General features: G+C 43.0%; 1 protein-coding gene across 6 annotated transcripts in view; it reads left to right on the plus strand.

The window, feature by feature from the left end:
• The window catches only part of HDAC7 (histone deacetylase 7), a 346,438-nt gene that overhangs the window by 281,597 nt on the left and 43,803 nt on the right, over positions 1–21,038 (plus strand). For 5 of the 6 annotated variants that reach the window (XR_014469779.1, XM_083169505.1, XM_083169503.1 and 2 more), the window contains 5 exons: positions 13,906–14,078; positions 14,659–14,743; positions 17,732–17,849; positions 18,311–18,426; positions 20,339–20,461. Coding sequence is in view for 5 of the 6 variants with exons in the window: in XM_083169505.1 (XP_083025631.1) it covers positions 13,906–14,078; positions 14,659–14,743; positions 17,732–17,849; positions 18,311–18,426; positions 20,339–20,461 (615 nt within the window). In the remaining variant the exon portion in view is untranslated. The remainder of the gene's footprint in view (positions 1–13,905; positions 14,079–14,658; positions 14,744–17,731; positions 17,850–18,310; positions 18,427–20,338; positions 20,462–21,038) is intronic. The other variant, XM_083169506.1, reaches the window with a different exon arrangement.

Below are 21,038 nucleotides of genomic sequence, written 5' to 3' on the forward strand. Positions count from 1 at the left end.
AACCAGTTTGTGACCACCTGCTGTCTATACGCATCTGCACTGAGTCGAGTGAATTGGAGGTGGAAATTGTAGATCAGAATGTGTTGCTATCAATGGACCTTGGTTTGAGACCCTAGATTCCAATCTTTACCTATTGTGTGTATGTGTGTATATAATATGTATGTATATATTGGTTGGTACTCTTTACTTAGCACGGCGCCCATCGCGGGCATTGAATGCACTAAAAAATCGGCACCCTGAAGTGTGAAATGGCCCCCACAATTGTTAACGCCACCCCACGATCAACGTGAACCCGAGCGGCGGCGGTACGCGTCCTACGACCTTTTCATACCCCCACTATCCACGTCGGCGTGGAGTTGAGAATAGAATAGCGAAGGGACGCGTTTACCTGTGAAGGTATCCGCTGCGCTCGCCACACTATTCTATTCTCAACTCCACGCCGACGTGGATAGTGGGGGTATGAAAAGGTCGTAGGACGCGTACCGCCGCCCCTCGTGGGCTCGCTGCGCTCGCCACGCTTCGGGTTGACATTGATCGTGGGGTGGTGTTAACAATTGTGGGGGCCATTTCACACTTCAGGGTGGCTATTTGGCCTCTGTGGGCCATTTAACATTGTTTCCTATGGAAAAATCGGGTCAATTGAGGCATTGAACATGAAAATCGGGTCAATTGAGACATTTAACATTGCTCCCTATGGGAAATCGCGGGCATCACGTCGGTCGCGTCGCACCCGATTTTTAGTGCATTCAATGCCCGCGATTTTTTTTACCTGCGATGCCCACGATCAAAATCGTGGGCGCCGTGCTAGGTAAAGAGTACCTATTGGTTTTTGTTTTTTTCTTTTTTGTTTTGAACTGAGACAACGGTAGACAACATTGTCCTCTACACGGAAATGTCTTTGTCGCACTGGTCTGTTATAAGCACAGTTTTTGAGTTACTTTGAGCTCCAAAACAGCCTACTGTGTATGGGCTGATGTTGAGCGCAGATGCGTGCTCCAGCATCATGATTTTAACATCATCGCTCAGCATGCATACTGTCCCCGGGATCCCCAGTGGCTAGATCGCATGCATTACATCGTATTAGGTCATTTTGCATACAATGTATCTAATGTGATCGCATTCACTTCCCGGGGATATGATTTAGCCTTTTTGCATCAGTAACCATCTCCACATTTGATCTGATGAACGTTCCCAGAATTGGAGTAAAGTAAATTACATTCTATTTGACACTATTTACACGATTTGTCTGCCTGATGGGTCAAATGGCGTAGAAAAGGGCCAAATCGTACTTATGTATAGGGGCCTTCAAACTCTGCAGTTTCTATTAAAATAAGATCTTCCTGCTTCAGTTCATTTTGTTTGCACCAAGGGATGAAAGCTGCAATTATGGACTTAGAAGTTTTTTCTGATGTGCCTGATATTTCTTGTTTTTAAGTCCATAAAAGGGCACTGCACTTAATTTTTAATGGACATTAAGCATGGTAAAGAGTTAAACATAAGGCCTTGTCAAGGTATGGAAAGATGAACATCTTGCACCTGTCCAGCAGATCAGTCATGGCAACTACCAATGAAAATGGAATAGAAAAAAAAGAGCATTCCGTTTAATGTATCGCAGCTCTTTTTTTAACAAATAATTACAAAAATGATCACAAAACTGTATTTACATTTATGCTGGATACCTACAATTTGTTTCATTATGATTCTAATTGTCTTGGTGCCTGATGTTTGTCTGTGATCTACTCAATAAAATATGTTTTAAAACAAAAGGCATTCCTGCGCAGAATTGTAAAGGGAGTTAAAATTCATGTTCTAGGAGTTATAAAGTGATAGGCCCTTCCTTCAAGACAAAGAAAATGATGTGTAAGCACTTTATCAAACTGTAACTACTATAAAACAAGTTAATATATAATTTTTGAATGTTGACAGTAATAAACGCCCACTGTCTCGTATTTACAGGTGCACCCAGGAATTGCATTTTTTACTGTGTGACATAAGGAGTTGCTTTCCAACCTGTTCTCTGCAGATTTAATTTACTGAACAGAGATCCGCAGTTATGGGGTTTTTAAAAATGTTTCTCTTTGACCCATTTTGATATTGGCGCTCTAATAGGAATATTATTAGATGTAAAACTGGTCAGCAGTTCAATTGATAAATGTTCTGCACGGTGAATCCGAGTGAAAACAGACATTTTAAGGTATATACTGTGTGTGTGTGTGTGTGTGTGTGTGTGTGTGTGTGTGTGTATGTATGTATGTATGTATATATGTATATATATATATATATATATATATAAACAAGTGTGGAATGGCGCACTTCTCAACTTTAGTCCATAATATATTAAACAATGTCCATAACTTGGTGTTATTCTCTTTATTAAAAGTCTTTTTAGACAAAACGTGCTGTTTTCACCCGACGCGTTTCTCCCAACAAGGGGCTTCCTCAGGGGTATCAGCTTTATAGAATAACGTTGTGGTAAAACTACAAACAGGGTGGAAAGTGTGTATGATTCTTTTCTCTAAGCCAAAAGAAAAGGGTACCCAGCCTATGCTTCTGTCTCAATCGGTTGATAACTGGCCCGAAATGGCCCCACCTCTGGTAGTAAGAGTTGTTTTGGGGTAATAAATGCGGGTATTCAAGTGGATCGCCCATACAATTGGTCACCTGGATAAGTGCCGCTGATGGCTGCCTAGGAGCTGTGCAGCTCAGTCAAATATATTCCCTGTGTGATAACTGTACTGTCTGCTTGTATTGTTACCTACCTGGCTGTTTCAGCGACCAGTGGCGCCGCTGATGGCTGCCTAGGCACTGTTTAGCTTGGTGGGTATGTGTTCCCTGTGTGATAACTGTACTGTCTCTGCTTAATGTTACCTACCTGGCTGTAGCAGTGACCAGTGGCGCCGCTGATGGCTGCCTAGGCGCTGTGCAACTCGGTGGGCATGTGTTCCCCACATGTAATGTCTTAATGAAATGTATGTAATGCCTTCTCCCCCCCCCCCCCCCCCCCCCTTCATCCCTGCTTGATGCTGCACTGTAAATCCACAAAAAAATCCTAGTGTGCGCAAGCATACATGGCCAATAAAGTTGATTCTATTCTATTCTAAGTGTTCACTTGTCTGGCTCAGCAAGAATACACATATACTAAGGTGGGAGTTCTATTGAAGATGGGCAACAAGTCGGAAACCTATTTCTTATATATATATATATTTTTTAGCACCTTCTAGAAGATATCAGAATCTTATTGGTTGCCCTTAGCAACATCACATTTTCTATAGAACTCCCATCTTAGTAAATAAACCCTGTTGCGTTGGCAGAACCAATATTTATCAGAGTGCAACTTTTAAGTCTGAGCTATAGACAACTCACCTACCTCGTGCCTCCAAAATTATATGTTCAGCCAGTATAAAACATGCTTAAAACTCAAGTACATTCAGAGGATGATTGTAAAATTTGTAGATTTGAATCATTATTACATTTTGCGGTACTTGTTTAGTTTCACTGCGGCAGCATGGCCGCCATGAACTTCCGGGTACGGCGCTCACCAAACTATCTAAAATAAACTAAATTAACTCTATGCCAACGTAGATAGTTCATACCCTTACTATACATGTTGGCATAGATTTGATTTTAGATAGCGTGGCGAGTGCAGCGTGGGCGAGCGAAGCGAGCCCCGCAGGGGGACGCATGGCCGCTGCCACCGTGAAACTAAACAAGTACCCACTTTGCATATGGAATAATGCCTGGCTTACCATAAATGAGAGGAATGCTAGAAGTCACGGTACTTGTTTAGTTTCACGGCGGCAGCATGACCGTGCATCTGTGTCCCCTTGCGGGGCTTGGTGGCTCTCTGCGCTCGCCACGCTATCTAAAATCAACTCCGTGCCAACGTGGATAGTGTGGGTATGAACTATTCACGGATGGATGGAGTTAATTTAGTTTATTTTAGAAAGTTTAACGAGCGCCGAACCCAGAAGTAGCGCGCGGCCATGCTACCGCCGTGAAACTAAACAAGTACCAAAGTCGCTACGTAGTTTTTTCAATCCCAAAAAAGGTATCCGGATAATAGATCTAGTCAAAAGGAAACATTGTAAGGAATCCACCGCGCTGTGTTTTATGGGGTGGCGGAGAGGCTCCAGTTGTTTTCTGGGACTGGGCCGGGAAGTACATGTGTGTTCAGGCCGCTCCATGTTTAGGGTCTGCTATGACCCTAAACATGGCCGTCCTGAGCCTGGCTTCGCCGCCAAGTGGTTGCCTGTCATGTGCTGTGAAGTGAAACTCCTGCACTTTAGCGATGTGCCTGCAAATATTTACAAGCACATCACAGGGAGGGCCACCCAAAGACTACCACCACCAGTTGTACTTTTTACGAAATTTCACAAAATTGCATCTGACCATCAAATTACAACATGGTTATTACTGATTTTACTCCATTGTTGTTCCTTGTTACGTTTCATAACCTTGTGCACTAAACAATTTTTAATAAACACTCAGGATGTTTGCAACAGTTGCACAATCTTGTTTCATAATTTTATGTACATATCAGTGCAAGACACTTGTAGTTCTGCCAGCACGTAAAATGTAACACTGCAAAACAAGTTAATTCTTGTCAATTCTGCCGTGTCTCCGTAGTGAACTGTTAGAAAAGGTGTCCCAAAGGTAGCCTGCTTATTTAATTGTCTATACGGGATTACATACGCCCAATTTCTGTGCTTTTATGTTGAAATTATCTGGTTTCCTAGTCATTTATTTCAAGGCGCACCTTCTACCCCCTCCACCCACGATCTGCGCTCATGAGATCCAACGCCCATGATTTTCTCCTAACCTATTACCATTTTGCCTTCACGGTTTCGAGTTCGATGAGAAAAAAAGATTTCTGACAGTCGGAAATATTGTACATACCTATTCAATATTCGACTTTGTTAAATAGTTAAATCCGCATTGTCAAAAACTGATGCTAAATTGTGGAATCTGCCGGTGATTTTGAATAAAATACATGTGGACATGCGAGTTTTCCGACCCTCTGAACATTTCCGACAGTCGGGGATTGAAAAGCTTTTGTCGAATTGTTCCGACGTTTCTGACTGTCGGAAATATTGGCACACATTCAGTACCCCCCTGTATACAGAGCAGAACAGAACTTGTATTGGGGAACAAAAAGCTGTGGCTGCTACATTGTATCACTTCATGTATCTTCTACTTCAAAGAAAAAAAGAGTTGTCAGACTAATGCTGTACACACACGGTGCTGTTTGACATTCTATTTGACTATATAGTCAAAAATAGAATCAGGATCGCATATACATCGTATGGAGATAGAACATGTTTTTAAGCTTTCTATCCCGATTTGATGCCGATGTGCGCTCACGTTCAGATGAAATCGAAAAGCCAAATAGACAGTGCAGCAATAACTATATAGTGCAAATCGAATGTAGGTAGCATGAATTGTATTGTAAACAGTACATTACTGTAGCAAAGATTGTATAGCAATCAAATCTTAAGTCAAATAGCAAAGGAATTGCACCATGTGTACACACTATTAAGCCGTGGCAACTCTGGCTATCAAAATCAAATACAAAATTAGTCCGAATTGCACGGTGTTCAGCCACATTCGATGCTGATGGGCGCCACTAATTAGTCAGTATCTCGTCTGTAGAATGTATTTGACCTAGGGCCGAATTGAAAGATAGTCTTATAGTTTGTATTTCTCTATTCAATTTTGTTTATATAAGCGCGGCACCAAAATGGAATAGAAAATTGACTGCAGGCAAGACTATGTAGTACAGATCTGTACTATATATTCGTATATAGTACGTATAAACAGAATGTGTACACGGCGCCGTGCGATTTCATCTGGATTGAGTAGAAAGTACAAAGCACCGTGTTTACACCCCTTAAATCTAAAGCACAGGTAGTCAAAGTCGAATCGAACCTGAATCACAACTTGTTCACACCACAACCTTTTTTTTTTGTTATTCTCTAAAAAAAAAATAATAATAATACTAAGACCAGTAATGCCTATGGTCATGATATCGTTTATTGAACCCTGTCTAGAATTATGTATTGGTAATGTAGCAGTTCTGATAGCATATCAATAATGACGTTTTCCCTTTAAGTCTGGTGTTCAAAACTAAATGAATTATTGTGTGTCAGTGATGTATAGAATTTGAGCATAGGTACTTTGGGTCCTGTTTCCAACATAATTTAGTATGTACAGTTGAAATAAAGAACCGTCAATGGTACAGTGCCATCTAGTGCTAACATTATGAAGAAAAACTTACAAACAAATACATAAATGAATAAATAATGCAGCAATGTGTGTTGTGTGAGTAGTACCACCGCATTTTCCCTGGTGAGAAAGTAGGAAGGGAAGAACCGTTCCGTTCTGACCAGATAAATAGCACTTTCTAGCTTTCTTCTGTGGTTCCTAGCCATGCAGTTATACAATCAGACAGGTTTGACTATCTGCATTGCCCTGGGATATAATGCAGAGCGGCTGCCAGAGTATAGCAACTGAATGCAATGCACAGAATGCAGCAGAAGTGTGCCAAAGGCAAAGGAAACTAACCCGGGGACACATTTACTGACGTGCACACATTCTATTGAGTTTTATGAGCAGTGGGAGAAACATGAGAATTGTTCAAGGCCAAAACACACAAAAGAAATGGACATCCCATGTTCTCTTTAATGGGAAATGTATAAGCCTTAAAATGTTGTGGTTTGCAGACTGACTTATACTGTTGCACCTAGAGATGCTGCCACATTGGAAGTATCTCTAGGCCTCTCCATGTTCAGGATCCTGCGGTACTACCTTGTAGTTACCCTTTCCTGAGACTACCTGCTTACTAGTTAGGCAGGTAATCAGGGATAGCCTGGCAGACACTATAAAATATATCCTTCTGGACGAAGAGCAGAATAATAGATCGTTCTCCCCTTATAGTGTCTGTGGCTGTTGTTTATTGGCTCATCTCGTTGGATGTACTACACATGCAATGGAACGTCTCCATGGATGACACATGTATTCTACTTGCAGTATGTATCGATACATCCTGCCATTGTAGAATATATATTATATAGTGTGTACGACGGGACGGGGATGTATTGTTGCATCACATCACACCATATTTGCGTCAGGACCTGCAGTTTAACATTAAATGAATGTGTCCCTTTAAAACCATTACTATTCCTCTACAAACCGGAGGGCAGAGCACATGCCAAATCCAGAGGAAGTGCTTCATGTGATGAAGTCATGGCAACCCACCTTAGTTTAGCATGAGGACCCATTGGTTAACACTTCTTGCCTGCCTGTCTGCTTGGTGCATGTTAACACAGATCTTATGTGTGTTGTGCTTCTCCACAATTGTCTTATTTGGACAAAAAAAAGTGTTTCCGCTGCTACTGATAGAGGGGAAGGTGAGCTCTGGTTACATCCCGTCCTTACCAATTAGCTTTTAAATGTGGCTGCTCTGCGCCATATGTTTGCTTTTGATGATGTCACAGACGGGTAGAATGAAGTTGGTGTCATGTTGCCCCCAAGGGTCCAGGTATTTGATCCTTTCTTTGTGCTGAAGGCTATCCTATATCAAAATCCATGCCCCAGTTGAAAATAAAGTTCACAATAGATAAAACCAAATGATAAATAATGAAATGATTCATGCTTAAGAGGACCTTTGAAATCCTTAAGAAGCTTTTATTTAGCGCAGGTTGAATCCGTTTAACTGGAAAGGCCCATATAATGAACTCAAGCTGTAAAAATAGACCAGCGATAAAGTGTAGATAAGAGCGGGATTAGTCATTCTAAGCCACACGGTTGCACATGCAGTATTAACAGGCTAAATATACAGGGCCTGATTCATAATTGGGAGCAATGTGCACCGTGGTGCACTGCAGGTAATGCAGATCCATCTGATGTATGTGCATAGAAATGTAGATTTGGGAATAGATAGGAATTGCTTCATTTTACATTTCAATATAAAGTCAGAGCTGGTCAGTATTATCTACATGCAAAAACAGCCAGTATTTTCTCTGCATGCAGAAAGTAATGCATATGCACCCCTTGAATTGCAGAGTGGTGTGTTCCATACTGTTCCTGTAGTGATTTGCTACTACCAGACCCACAGTCCTGTCCATATACATTTGGCTTTAGAATGTAGCTGTCACTTACACAAAGGACGGTCAAAATGTTTTTTAGGTTGTAGGGGCCAAGATATAATTTTGATACCCCTAAATCTCTGAAGGTCATCCCCCTCTGGGAGCTGCGGGAACCCACTACACCACCTCTCTGATGCAAGTTTTAGCATCTGGTGGAGAATGCACATTCAGGCTCTAAACTTAGGGCAGTAGAGTGGGCACCTAAGTGTTAGTGTATATAGGGGTGGTGGGATAATGAATGTGCAAATGTTTCCGGCTTTCTGCGGTGTGGATGCATTGCTGCTTTCTTTGGCACAGTATGGATGAATTCCTTTCTTGTGTAATAATCCTAGATCACCTCGGACCTGATTCAAAGTTGGCGTTTACTCGCGTTTGGGGGGTGGCAACCAGATGTTTACTGGGAGTGTCAGAAACAATGTAGGCATGCCCAGGCGGTTTAATGGAGGGTGTGTGATGTCAGAGCCGGCCTAGATCAGCCTGTCCCTGTTGCAGAGATCTGGATGGGTCAGATTTGCTCACATATACACAGACTGGGAAAATCATTCAATAATTCAAGGGGGGGGGGGGGGGGGACCGGCAGCCATCAGAACTAGGTGGGGTTCGGCATTAGCGGGTCCCATGTTATCCTATGGGGAAACCATTCCAGCTATGCCCAGCGGTATCTCTGGTTCCTCCGCTCAGCTTCAAAATTAGCTATGGTGGAAGGAGGTGGGTGCACATCAGCTCCGTCAGCGGGCAGTAGAGACCCGGCAGCTTCCCCCTGCGGCGGGAGGGGGTCCACAGGCAGTGACCCGACGGCTTCCCCAGTGGTGGTGCTTACTATGTCCACCGCAGCCAGCAACAGCAAGCCGGATAAGTACCTTTCACACCAGCGTGTCTCCCAAGCTGGTCCTGGGAGCAACCCTGCTAGCTAACAGGGTTGAAATGCCGGCACATCGGTCCCAAGATTTTGGCCCAGAAGCCTTTCATAACAACGCTAGTCCCAGGTTGTTCCCCGGGGCCAACACGGGAATTTTGGCTGGTGTGAAAGGGGTGTAACTGGAGCCACAAAATGTGCAATAGGATCTGGGCAGTCCATAGTGCATCAGAGGAGAGAGACCCACAGAATAGCCATGCATGTGCCTTGTAAATGATTGCTGCTTTAAAAAAAACTCAGACCCTTTTACATTCACCCCTATGTGTTCTGCAGAGATAACCAGAGAGCGTATCAAAGTATGGCACAGTACTTCTAGTTACCTTGACAGAACAATATAACTGTAGTGTTCCTTCTAGCACCCGCCATCTTTGAAAACCCATGCAGTTCTTCTTCCCTGCCTGGGGTGTCGCTGTCTGCTGTGGTATTTCTAGCACAGGTCTGGCTTACATATCAGTGCTGATATACAAACCACACTGTGCTAGATGCACTACAGCAGACAGCGACACCCCAGGCAGGGAAGAGGAACTGCGTGTGTTTTCAAAGATGGCGGGTGCTAGAATGAACACTAAACTGTAATGTCAGCATTGCAGCTGTGCGCCGAAACGGGTAAACACTTGAATTGCTTTATAGGTTGTTATCTAGTGCCCGATACACTTGCATTCCCCCCCATAGCGAATTTACAGAGCTGCAGACAAGGCTTAATAAAAACAAAAATTCCCACAATGGGCCTGATTCAGAAGGAATGTATTGGTGTTGCAGTACACCAGCTGTCAGTGTTTTAGGTCTGCAACCGAGTACTACAGCACATATATCCTGTTCATTACCTCTCCAATAAGCTAAATGAAATCGCACCGAGAGTGATGTAATATTGGTGGACATTTAAGGGAGTGCAAGCCTTACACAGTTGTGACGCAAGAAGTCTGAGACGCATTTGCACTAATACCGCTGGTCATGTTCAGGTGGATATTGTGCGCCACCAAAGAGCTGGTTCAGTTTTAATATGCGCAATGACTGATTAGTGCCAGCACAGTAGGAAGATTTAGCAGCTGTGGCAAAAGAAACAACTGCTTTCACCTCCTGAATCAGACCCAATATTCATAACCATTATTCCCAAGCCACAGCATACAATAATTATTTATTTTATTTATTAACAGTTTCTTATATAGCACACATATTCCGCAGCGCTTTACAGAGAATATTTGAACAACAGTCCCTGCCCCAGTGGAGCTTACAATCTATGTTCCCTACCACATGTGTATACACACACACACACACACACACAGACATTCTAGGGTTAATTTTGGTGGAAGCCAATTAACCTACCAGTATATTTTTGGATTGTGGGAGGAAACCGGAGCACCCGGAGGAAAGCCACGCAAGTACGGGGAGAATATACAAACTCCGCAGTTAGAGCCATGATGGGAATCGAACCCATGACCTCAGTGCTGTGAGCCAGTAATGCTAACCATTACACCATGCGTGCTGCCCCAATCATTTTACATTACAATAATGTAAAATGAAATGCCTGGTTCCTTGAATAGAGCTTGAGGTATTTATTGCGCATATATGGAGAAAGCATGGATATGCAGCGCCACAACGTAGATAACATCAGTCCACATTAGAATAAAATGTGCTCTTGGGTACACAGTAGTAGCTTCACTAGATCAATCCCATGTGTTAAGCCATTCTGAAATTCCTATGTCACCCGTAAACTCTCCAGATACATTCTGCACCCCAGCCATGTAGAAAACAGGATATTTAAAAGCACTTCACCTCGTTTTATTTTTAGATTGTCATTTCCTTTTTAACGCACCAACGTTTTGGTTCTCACTGGAGAACTGAGAGCAGCTATTCGCTGACAATATGAAATTGCATAAACGTGAACAGATGTATATCAAATGTCACGACTTTAAAGATCCAGTCTGCATTCACTTAAACAAAACTTATTAATAATTCTGCTCTAAACACCATTCACAATGTTCTACCCCTGTTAGTAGTACTGTGTAATACCACTTTTCCACCGAAATCCCTGGTAAAACCCAGCATTTTGCAGGGTCAAAGTGTGCATGTTGCCTCCGTTTACACTGAACTTTGAAAAACCCGGTTAAGGTCAGCAAAATCTATGAATGTCATTTAAAATGGATTCTATCGGCATCCATCTCCCTGACCAATCAGCGGTGTCTGGATGTACCAGTGTTCAAAAACCTGGGTAGGAGCTGTTTCCGCTGCTCGATCCCCAGGTAAAAATCCTGGGTCACTAGACCTGGGATTTTTGCTGGTAGCAGTTTCCACTGACACAAGTCGACCCGGGTATAAGTTGTGCAGTTATCTTTCTTGCTGGTTAGATTATGCGTCTGATTTACAGTATGCATCCCAGATACACTGATCGATATGTGAAGATTTTACATAACTTTGCAACAGTTGCATGCATATAAAACAAATATATATTTGGCATCTATTTTATTTACACATACTGTATCTTCATATGATTCTAACATATGTTAGAAAATGCATCTTAAATGGTAGCGCAAGTGTGTGCCTATCCTAAAATAGATCTTTCAGGGCTTATTCACATGCAGATGCTGGGATAATGGGGATATATATATATATATAGTTTGTAACATTAATAAGTCTATGGTGAATTCTAAAGGCTATTCAATACGGGTCTGTGTATGTTGCTGTATACTCTTGTACTTAAGCCACATATAATGTTTCCACTATGTAACCTTCATGGGTTACGTTTTCAGAAAACATTTATGTATTCATTTTTACATTAAGGGCACAATCGATAAATTTATAATTACAATATTAGATATAATCCAGGTCAGATGATAAAGGAAAAAAAAACATTTTTCCTTTTTTAAATTTAGCATAGAGGCTCTTAATTGAAAGATGTATTTGATCTATTTCAGAATTGTTTAGATACCTTTTGGAACAGGCTTGTATCTATCTATCTCCATCAGCTGAGATGACTGCACTCTTTCCTCTACAGTAAACCAGGTTTAGCCATCCTGTACTCTATAGAAGTGATGGAACTACAAATCCCAGCTTGCTCTCATAGCCATATCCTCTGATTGGTTGATGTCCTGGGGTGAAATCCACACTTACATTTGATAGGGTGAAGTAAACCTATAAAATGACTGTTTTTAAACTGCGAAAAATTACTGTTGATCTTCTTCTCCTTAATCATTTGTTCTATTTTGGGGGCATCAAGCTGACTAGATAGCAGGTTGTAACCATATGAATCTTCTTCTCCGTAACAAAGTGTTTGGCAAAACAAGTCCTACACAGGCCAACAAAGTCCAGGAACACTTCCATCAATCTTTTAGAAATAGTCTGTTTTTCATAATCTCACTTCTATTTTTGGAGACGTTATTTTCCTCATTATATTAGATATTTTGCTCTGCAGATGCTAAAATGGGGTAGAAACACCATTCACCTACAGTACTGTGTGGGAGGTCATTTGCATATAGGTGGAGGGTACACTCTAGGGTCCAGGAGGTGACTATTGTATGACAACTCTAAGTAATATTCAACAGAACCGCTTCTTCCATACGTGGGTGTGTTATGATTTAGTAGGTTACATAGCTGGTTGACTTTTGTGACTGGGGGTAATAGTTAACAATATCATTGATCTTCGAGGTAAACATGTTTTGCTGAAAGCTTGTCATTCAGTAAGGAAAGTCCCTCAAACTCATATTTAGCAGAATTCGGTGCTCGTAGTTTTATGCAAATGTCCTTGTCAATACCTGCAGCTCTGCTTCTTTCCTCACATTTTATAAGCGATCAGAACACTAAACCACAATAGAGTCCTGGTGAGTTACCCTATTTCTGTAAGATCGTAATGTGCTACAGGGAGGCTCTCTCTCTGTGACCTGTGGGCCAGCTCTGCAGGGATGCTGGAAAGAGTCGTAAACATTTCATGACAGGGGAGAACAGCACAATGGGTAGTTAGCTCAGGTTGTAGCCGGATTGGTGACCTATGGACCTATAAGACAGAAAATAGGAGATGCTTCAAAAAAATAAGCATGTAGTCACACGTACATTTATTTGGGCTGTTACACCATCACTGCTTGAGAAAAAATATCTCCCAGTAATCTGACATAGGAGGTGATGAAAAAGATATGACCATGTTGGGAGAGCCTTTTATTCTGGTATTCAGACTATAGGTGGACATTAATTTAGGGCAATCGCTATTGGTCTAGATCATGCGTCTTCAACCTGTGGCCCTCCAGATGTTGTGAAACGACATATTCCAACATGCATTGCCACATTTCTTTCCTATAAGAGCATGCCAAAACTGTCAGGGCATGCTGGGACATGTAGTTCCACAACATCTGGAGGGCCACCGGTTGAAGACCTGCGGTCTACATGTTCAAACTGTTGACTTGAAAAAAGTCGACATGAGTTTTTTTTCACACTTTTATTTTGGGGGGGGGGGGGGGGGATTTTCATGTGGAAAGCGATTGGGAATGGTCAAGTTTTCTGATGGCAGTGGTAACAGACACCTTGTCCGAGGCATGGCGTGCGAAGCGGTAAACTACTTAAGGGTCCATGTGCTCCAAGATAAAATAATGATTCCCCCAAAACCCTTAAACTCATGTCGACTTTATTCATGTGTCGCTTATTTTTATGTTGACCCTTTGCTTCTGTTGACCTCTTTCGCATGTTGACCTTTTAGGATCAGCCTGGACTCTGACATTTTCTTTATCGACCTAATGAACCTCACTCCTTTTAGCCCATCCTGACTTAGTTTACACACCAATAACCTACAGTAACTGTATTGCACGGGAATGATGTCTCGTTCTACCTGTACTAATATGTACTTCTGTTTTTGTTTTGCAGTGGACTTAACAATTCCATCTAGTACAGTCCTGACACAACCCAGCCCTATGGAGTTTCACCTAATTCAGCGCCTTAACCAGCGGTCGGACACTGCACTCCTCAATATGAAACCAGCCCAGCAAGCGGTCTTCCCCACCCTCACTCCGCAACAGCACGTGGAACACAAGATTAGGGTAATTTTCATTTGATTAGTCTTCTCTGCGTTTTGCTGAAGCCTGATGAGACAAACCAATTGAACAGTGTAGGTGTTGCAATTGTTGATAGAAATGGTACTTGTGTAGTTTCACAGCGCCAGCATGGCGCCGTGCTACTTCCGGGTTCTACGCTTGCCACAAACTATGTTAAAAAAAAGTAACTTAACCCCATGCCAACATGGATAGTTCATACCTCCACTATCGATGTTGGCATGGAGTTGATTTTAAATAGCGTGGCGAGCCACCGAGCCCGCAGCGTGGGCGAGCGAAGCGAGCCCCGCAAGGGGACTCAGACGCACGGCGCCATACTGGCGCCGTGAAACTACACAAGTACCATTGAAATAGTACAGCCAAACCATTCTGTACAACATTAAACTTTGTAACATGTACAATATGTGTTTTCTTTTTCACACACCCCATATTATTTGCATCCCAAGCACAGGACTGACACCTTCCTATATAGATATGTAGTCAGTACAGGGATTGCAAAGTTAGCTGAAGGGTTAATCTTTAAGTAGACTCAAGTCTAATATACTGTATCTCCATTTTTGTCTTGCAGCTGAACATGGAATGTCGAAATGCAGCCCATGAAAGGCAGGAGCAAAGCCTGAGGCAGCTGGTCAACAAGGATAAAAGCAAATGCAGTATGTAAACTTTGTGTATTATTTACATTCATAGTCACTGTTCCTGATGGGGAAGAGGACGCACACACACACACACACTTACACCCCAAACTCCCTATCACAAGTGGTGTACACTGCTAAACACCTCAGGAACTATGAACTGCAACAGTCTTTTATTTATTTTTATTATATTTCCTTGTGTCTGGGATTCTGCACTCAGACACGTGTCTCCTACCTCAACAATTACTCGCTGGTTAGTGTGGGCCAGTATGTGGTTCCACCATAACATAAACCACTAGAGGCAGAGGTACTTGTGAGTTATCCGGGCGTCCGATTTTGAAATCGGGTCGGATCGGGACATCGCATCGCATCGCATCGCATGCGACCATCGGATGCGATGCGATGCGATGACCCGATTTTTCCATAGGAATCAATGTTAAAATGGACTGAGTCCATTTTAACATGGAATTCAATGGGAAAAAGGGTCCTTTTCATACCCCTACTATCCAAGTGGGCATGGAGTTGGATATAAACCTGTGGCGAGCGTAGCGAGCCACCGAGCCCGAAGCGTGGCGAGCGGACACGGAATACCGTCCCCTCGCGGGGCTCGCTTCGCTCGCCACGCTTCGGGCTCGGTGGCTCGCTACGCTCGCCACAGGTTTATATCCAACTCCATGCCCACTTGGATAGTAGGGGTATGAAAAGGACCCCTTTTTCCATAGGAATCATTTTAACATTGATTCCTATGGAAAAATCGGGTCATCGCATCCGATGGTCGCATGCGATGCGATATCGCATCGCATCTGATTGTATGCCTTAACTTAAGGCATACAATCAAAAAATCGGACGCCCGGATAACTCACAAGTACCGAGGCAGATAACTCACTTGTTCTAGTGCTATTTCTCAGTGTGAAAGGGACCTGAAAGATTATCCCGGGTCCAGCGTTCCGGTACAGGGTTGGACCCCAGACATTCACTGGTCCAGGGGCAGTGTGTTGCGTTCACTGCACTGTAAAGGCACCACTGGGAGATGCTGTTATCGCCCAGTGCGGCCCCGGCCCCGCCTCACGATGATGTCACCCACCCGGCTTTATGCGAAAGGGCTTGCAAGCTGGGTCGCACCCAGAATTTTGTACCCGGCTTGCAAGTGATTGCTAGTGTGAAAGGGGTATGGCTCAGTCCTCCCATCCCTGTATTTTTTTCCTGTAATACTGATAGTGTAGTAGAAGTTAAGGTTCCCATACGTGGTGCATTTTTTGAGTGCGATGCGCACACATCCCATCACACAGCTCAAAAAGTATGTGCTGCATATAATTTTTCAACTCGATTGCATCGCAGGCAAATCGCATGCGCTGCAATCTAGTCCATAACTCATACAATTATTGTACCATGTATGGGCACCTTTAGTAATACTTATATATAGTACATCTGACATGTCTATAAGAAGTAATGTCACTATACAGCACCTTGTCTCTGGGTCACTTATCACTATATTTGTATGTAACATTAACTAGAACTAGCAATTACAAAGGCATGTAGCACTAAGTGTATGTAGGTGACATGTACATTCTACTGGGACATTATGACTGGTGTAGCAGCATGTCTGTAAATGTATATACAGACTGAAAGGGATTGTGTTCACCTTTTGAGGAAGTAATGGGAATATGCATGTACAGTATTGACAATAAATGAGTGTCATAAAATCCATGTTGTATGATCTTGAAGAATAAGAAGTACTGTGCATCTGCAGAACACTGATCCACAAAGTCGTCTTTGGCAATGGAAGATTAGTTAATGATGGCCCACTCTACAGTGCTCATTTCTAATGTATAATATAACTTTCATTTGGCATTAATCTTGTTTAATCAAATTCTTAAGTGGCAAACCTATTTAATTGTGGAACAGATCAGAGTTTTCATCTGGAAGCCGTTACATGGCTGATGAATGCAGTACAATAGTGCCCTCTGCTGCCTGTTCTGTTGTATCAGACTGTGGGCCAGAAGCACTAAGCTTCAACAGTGATAAAATGAAGAGTGATAAACAACCAACCAATCCATTCCTGCCTGACATTTTTCAAACACAGTCTGTGACATGGAAGTTAGCAGCTGATTGGTTGGCTGTTTATCACTCTTCATTTTATCACTTTTGAAGCTTAGTGCATCTGGCCCTGTGTCCGCACGTATTTATGAGAAGTGGTACTGAGCAGTAATTTATGCCCCACTTACTGTATAAGTGCACAGATGTATCTGCAATATCTAGTTTGTTAGTAGGGGCCTGTACTGCTTAACATGTATCAGGAAGAGCCATGTCTTACCATAGTAATCCCCTCGGCCCTTAGAACAGTGTAGGTAGATGGCAGCCTTGATCTAAGCTGTAACTCTGCAAACCTGAATTATCCTTATATTTCATTCAAAGTTATTAGGAAGAAAAAGGCAAACAATAAATATAATGAAAATATAATACATTGGGGGAAATTTACTAAGATGTGTATTCTACTTCACATGTGATGTTGCTATGGGCAACCAATCAGATCCTGTCTACTATCTTCTAGAGCAGGGCTGGCCAACACCGGCCCTCCAGATCGGCCCTCCAGATGTTGATGAACTACACATCCCAGCATGCCTTGCGTCAGTTTCAGCATGGCCACATAGCAAAACTAATGCAAAGCATCCTGGGATGTGTAGTTCACTAACATCTGGAGGGCCGGTGTTGCCCAGCCCTGTTCTAGAGGGTGCTAAATAAATAAGAAATAGTTTCTGATTGGTTGCCCATAGCAACATCACATGTGAAGTAGAATACACATCTTAGTAAATTTCCCCCACTGTGTCTTATAGCCTGCGATTGTGACTAAGGTATCCCTTCCTTTACGGGTATATGTAAAATACATCATACAAGCATCCCGCAGGTTGTGATACATACACAATCTGACACTCACACACTTAATCATTTAGCTATTTATTGAATGTTTTATAAATCGCTATTCTTCATGATGATACTTTGTGGTTCTAGGTGCCAATGCCAGCCCAGCAGTCAAACAGAAACTGTTGGAGATGATCCGGAGTAAGCAGCAGGTAGCTCCGGACCGCAATAGTGCCACCAATCACAGTAGCCCTGCCATGCCTTACAGGTAACTACTTCTGAACACAGTGGGCCTCACTCAGGACCAAACGGTTTAGTGGTGCATAGTAAAGTATCATAGTTTGGTACTTTTGTGCATGCTTCGGACACAGATCGGCATCACACTGTTAAGCTGCCCATACACGGTCCGTTGTGGACCGGCTCCGTTCTGTACTATGCGATGCGTGCTCCCGCGCATCACATAGTACGGTACAAAAAGTATGTGCTGCACATACTTTTTGTGCTAGCTACACATCGCATCGGATCGCATTGCCTGCACAAGGCATGCGATCCGATGCGATGCGTGCTATTTAAGTCCCAAACGGATCCGTTAAACGGACCGTGTATGGGCAGCTATAGTGATGGACGGTCTGCTGCTGAGTGAGGCGTGGAAATGGTGATCATTTATACTGCCTGTAAAAAAAAGTGGTCTGGTCTTGTTGAAAATCTATGTATTCTTATTTCTTTCAGGCCTCCTGAACTGGCGGAATCAGAACCTCATCCACCTCCTATGCCCACTAATTTTATTTCTCGAGCTGCTTCTAGCAGCTGTAACCCCTCCGAGCATTTTCCTCTAAGAAGAACAGGTAATTCTATCAGTTAGCATCATGTTTGGCATTCTAGATACCATTGGTATCTAGCACATTGATAGACTAAAGAGGCATTGCACATAAAGATGTGTGGTAAGCAATTTTGCTAAGCTATTTAGGGTAGGCGATTTCTTGGTGTCCAGCTCTCCCATGGGGAGCACATACACATGTAGAGATTTGTACTAAGCGATTTTGCTAAGTAGTTTTACTTAAGCAACAAAAGGCCGGGTAGTGGTTCAGAATGAGAGATCTCGATCACTATCTCTCATTCTGTACACACAGAGATTTGCAGTCACCTGCTAAGCCATTTGACTGCCTGCACTGACTTAGTTAGCAGGAGATAATTGGGGCATACACACTGAGAGATCTGTGCCTACTTTCTAAGCAGTCTAGTCAGATTGCTTAGAAAAGAGCACAAAATAGCTCCGTGTCTATGACCCTTAAGTGTTTGCTCAGGCTGTAGTATGACTGCCTGTGCTGTGTGTAGATGTTGGGGCTTACATTAAATAAACCATACGGCTCTTTAAATAATGGGTTGTATCCATTGTGAGAGGTTAAATTTGCACCTTTTATGCAGCAATTAGTTTCTAGAAATTTGTACTTGCAAATGTTTGGTCGGTTACAGTGGTGACAACTAGTTCACACTATTGGCCATTGAAAGTCAGATTTTATGTGTAAGAATTAGTACAGCTGTGTCTTTATACATCTTTGCTGCAGTCACCCCAAACCGCTCCTCTTAGCACGCCAGGTCCCAGGAGACTGTGCTAGCATCAGGTTTTTTTTTTTTTTTTTGGCCAAAGAGCTAACTTAGACAAAACATCATGTGATTAATTTGCTATAATAATTTATATATCTGCGTGCGACTGGGTCTCTAAATCTGTACACAAAGTGGTATTGGAAAAAACGCTGTAGCTGCAATAAGTTGCTTTATGTACAGACTCCATGGCACACAGATATAGAAGTGTCATGTATCAAATGAATCCGCACTGCATCTTGGTGCATCCTAGTCACATTGCGTTGTTTTGAAGAGGCATTTCCAGCAAAAAAAGAGGCCCAATGCTAGCAGAGTTGCTCGGGACCTGGCGACTCGCTCACACCAGGCTTCTCCCACTGCGTGGTATATTGGGGTGTGGTATGACACACCGACAGTCGGGATTCCGACAGTCATTTCTCCGACGTCGGAATCCCGACTGCACAGCGGGGGGAGTGCAATGAAGCGCTGCGGGCACGGTGGCGAGCTGCGCTCGCCACCTATTTTATTCTCCCTCTATGGGGGTCGTGGACCCCCACGAGGGAGCAGTCGGGATTCCGACGTCGAAGTAATGACTGTCGGAATCCCGACTGTCGGGGAGCCGTCCGGCACACGTACATTGAGGCTAGAAGTATGATGGAGCATCTCTGCATTTAGCTATTCAGATATCAACAGTAAATGGTTGTGGTTGCCATTACAAATCATACATACTGTAGATCATATTTTGTGGACTCAACCTAGCATAGCAATAATCCTTTCCTATCAAAGTCACTGTGTTACAATAGGGTAATTTTCAAACTTGATGTGTGGTCACCTCCCATACCCACATATGGGGTTAGCCACTATGGTGTGGTGGCTGCAGGCCTTTACGGTAGTATTATGGTTTCTTACTCACTTTGTATACCTGACCCATGATACAGCTGAATGACATGATTTTCTAGTGTTCCGCCCTGACATATATTGGTAGTTCCCTGTGGAAACATGAGGATCTATCCTCAGCAGAACCTATATTGTGACAAGTATTTTCCGCTGCACATGTGTGTGCTCACATATTCCGTTCTGGTACTCTGTAACGGCCTAGGCCTATTCCAATCCAGAACACAGTGAATTGCATGTGAGCTAATAACGTATAGAACTGTGCACTTAATTTCCCTGCAGCCTCTGAGCCAAACTTGAAGTGGCCTTGCAGACCCAAGAAATCTGGGGAGAGAAGGAAGAACCCACTCATGCGCAAGGAAAGCGCTCCACCTGCAGTTAGAAGAAGACCCCCAGAGACACAGGGTGGGTGATTGACACACAAAGGGGAGGAAACATGTCCAGAAGTAGGGCACTGGCCTCTTCACGGTCACTAGTTTAGCATTAGGCATTCTTTTAACACCTAGAGCAGCGGTTCCCTAATGTGGTCCTCAATGCACCCCAGCCGTCTAGGTTTTCCGGCTATATATATGCTTATGCACAGATTTTACTGTATAGTCAAAGGGATTTAAGGAAACTGTGATTAAGCATGAATATCTTTAAAACCTGGACTATTAAGGTACCTTGGAAACCGCACTTTGGGACCACTGATGTATAAGATAACAGAGCATAGGTGCATCATTTGTGTACGTTACATCCTGTCTGGCCTTTCTATACATAGGGGAGACTTATCAAACCTTTTAAAAAGGACAAGTGGTGGTGTTGCCTATAACATCCAATCACATCCTAGGTATCTTTTGCAGAATGTACTAGATAATGGATAGCTAGAAGCTTATTGGTTGATATAGGCATCATATACAGTTGTCCATTTAAACCTTTGATCACATTCCCCCCCCCCCCCCCCCCCCCCCCCCCCATAATGTTAAATGCGCAGGAATGTTTG

Source organism: Crinia signifera, chromosome 2 (genome assembly GCF_055691185.1).
Source record: "Crinia signifera chromosome 2, ASM5569118v1, whole genome shotgun sequence".
NCBI classification, from domain to species: domain Eukaryota; kingdom Metazoa; phylum Chordata; class Amphibia; order Anura; family Myobatrachidae; genus Crinia; species Crinia signifera.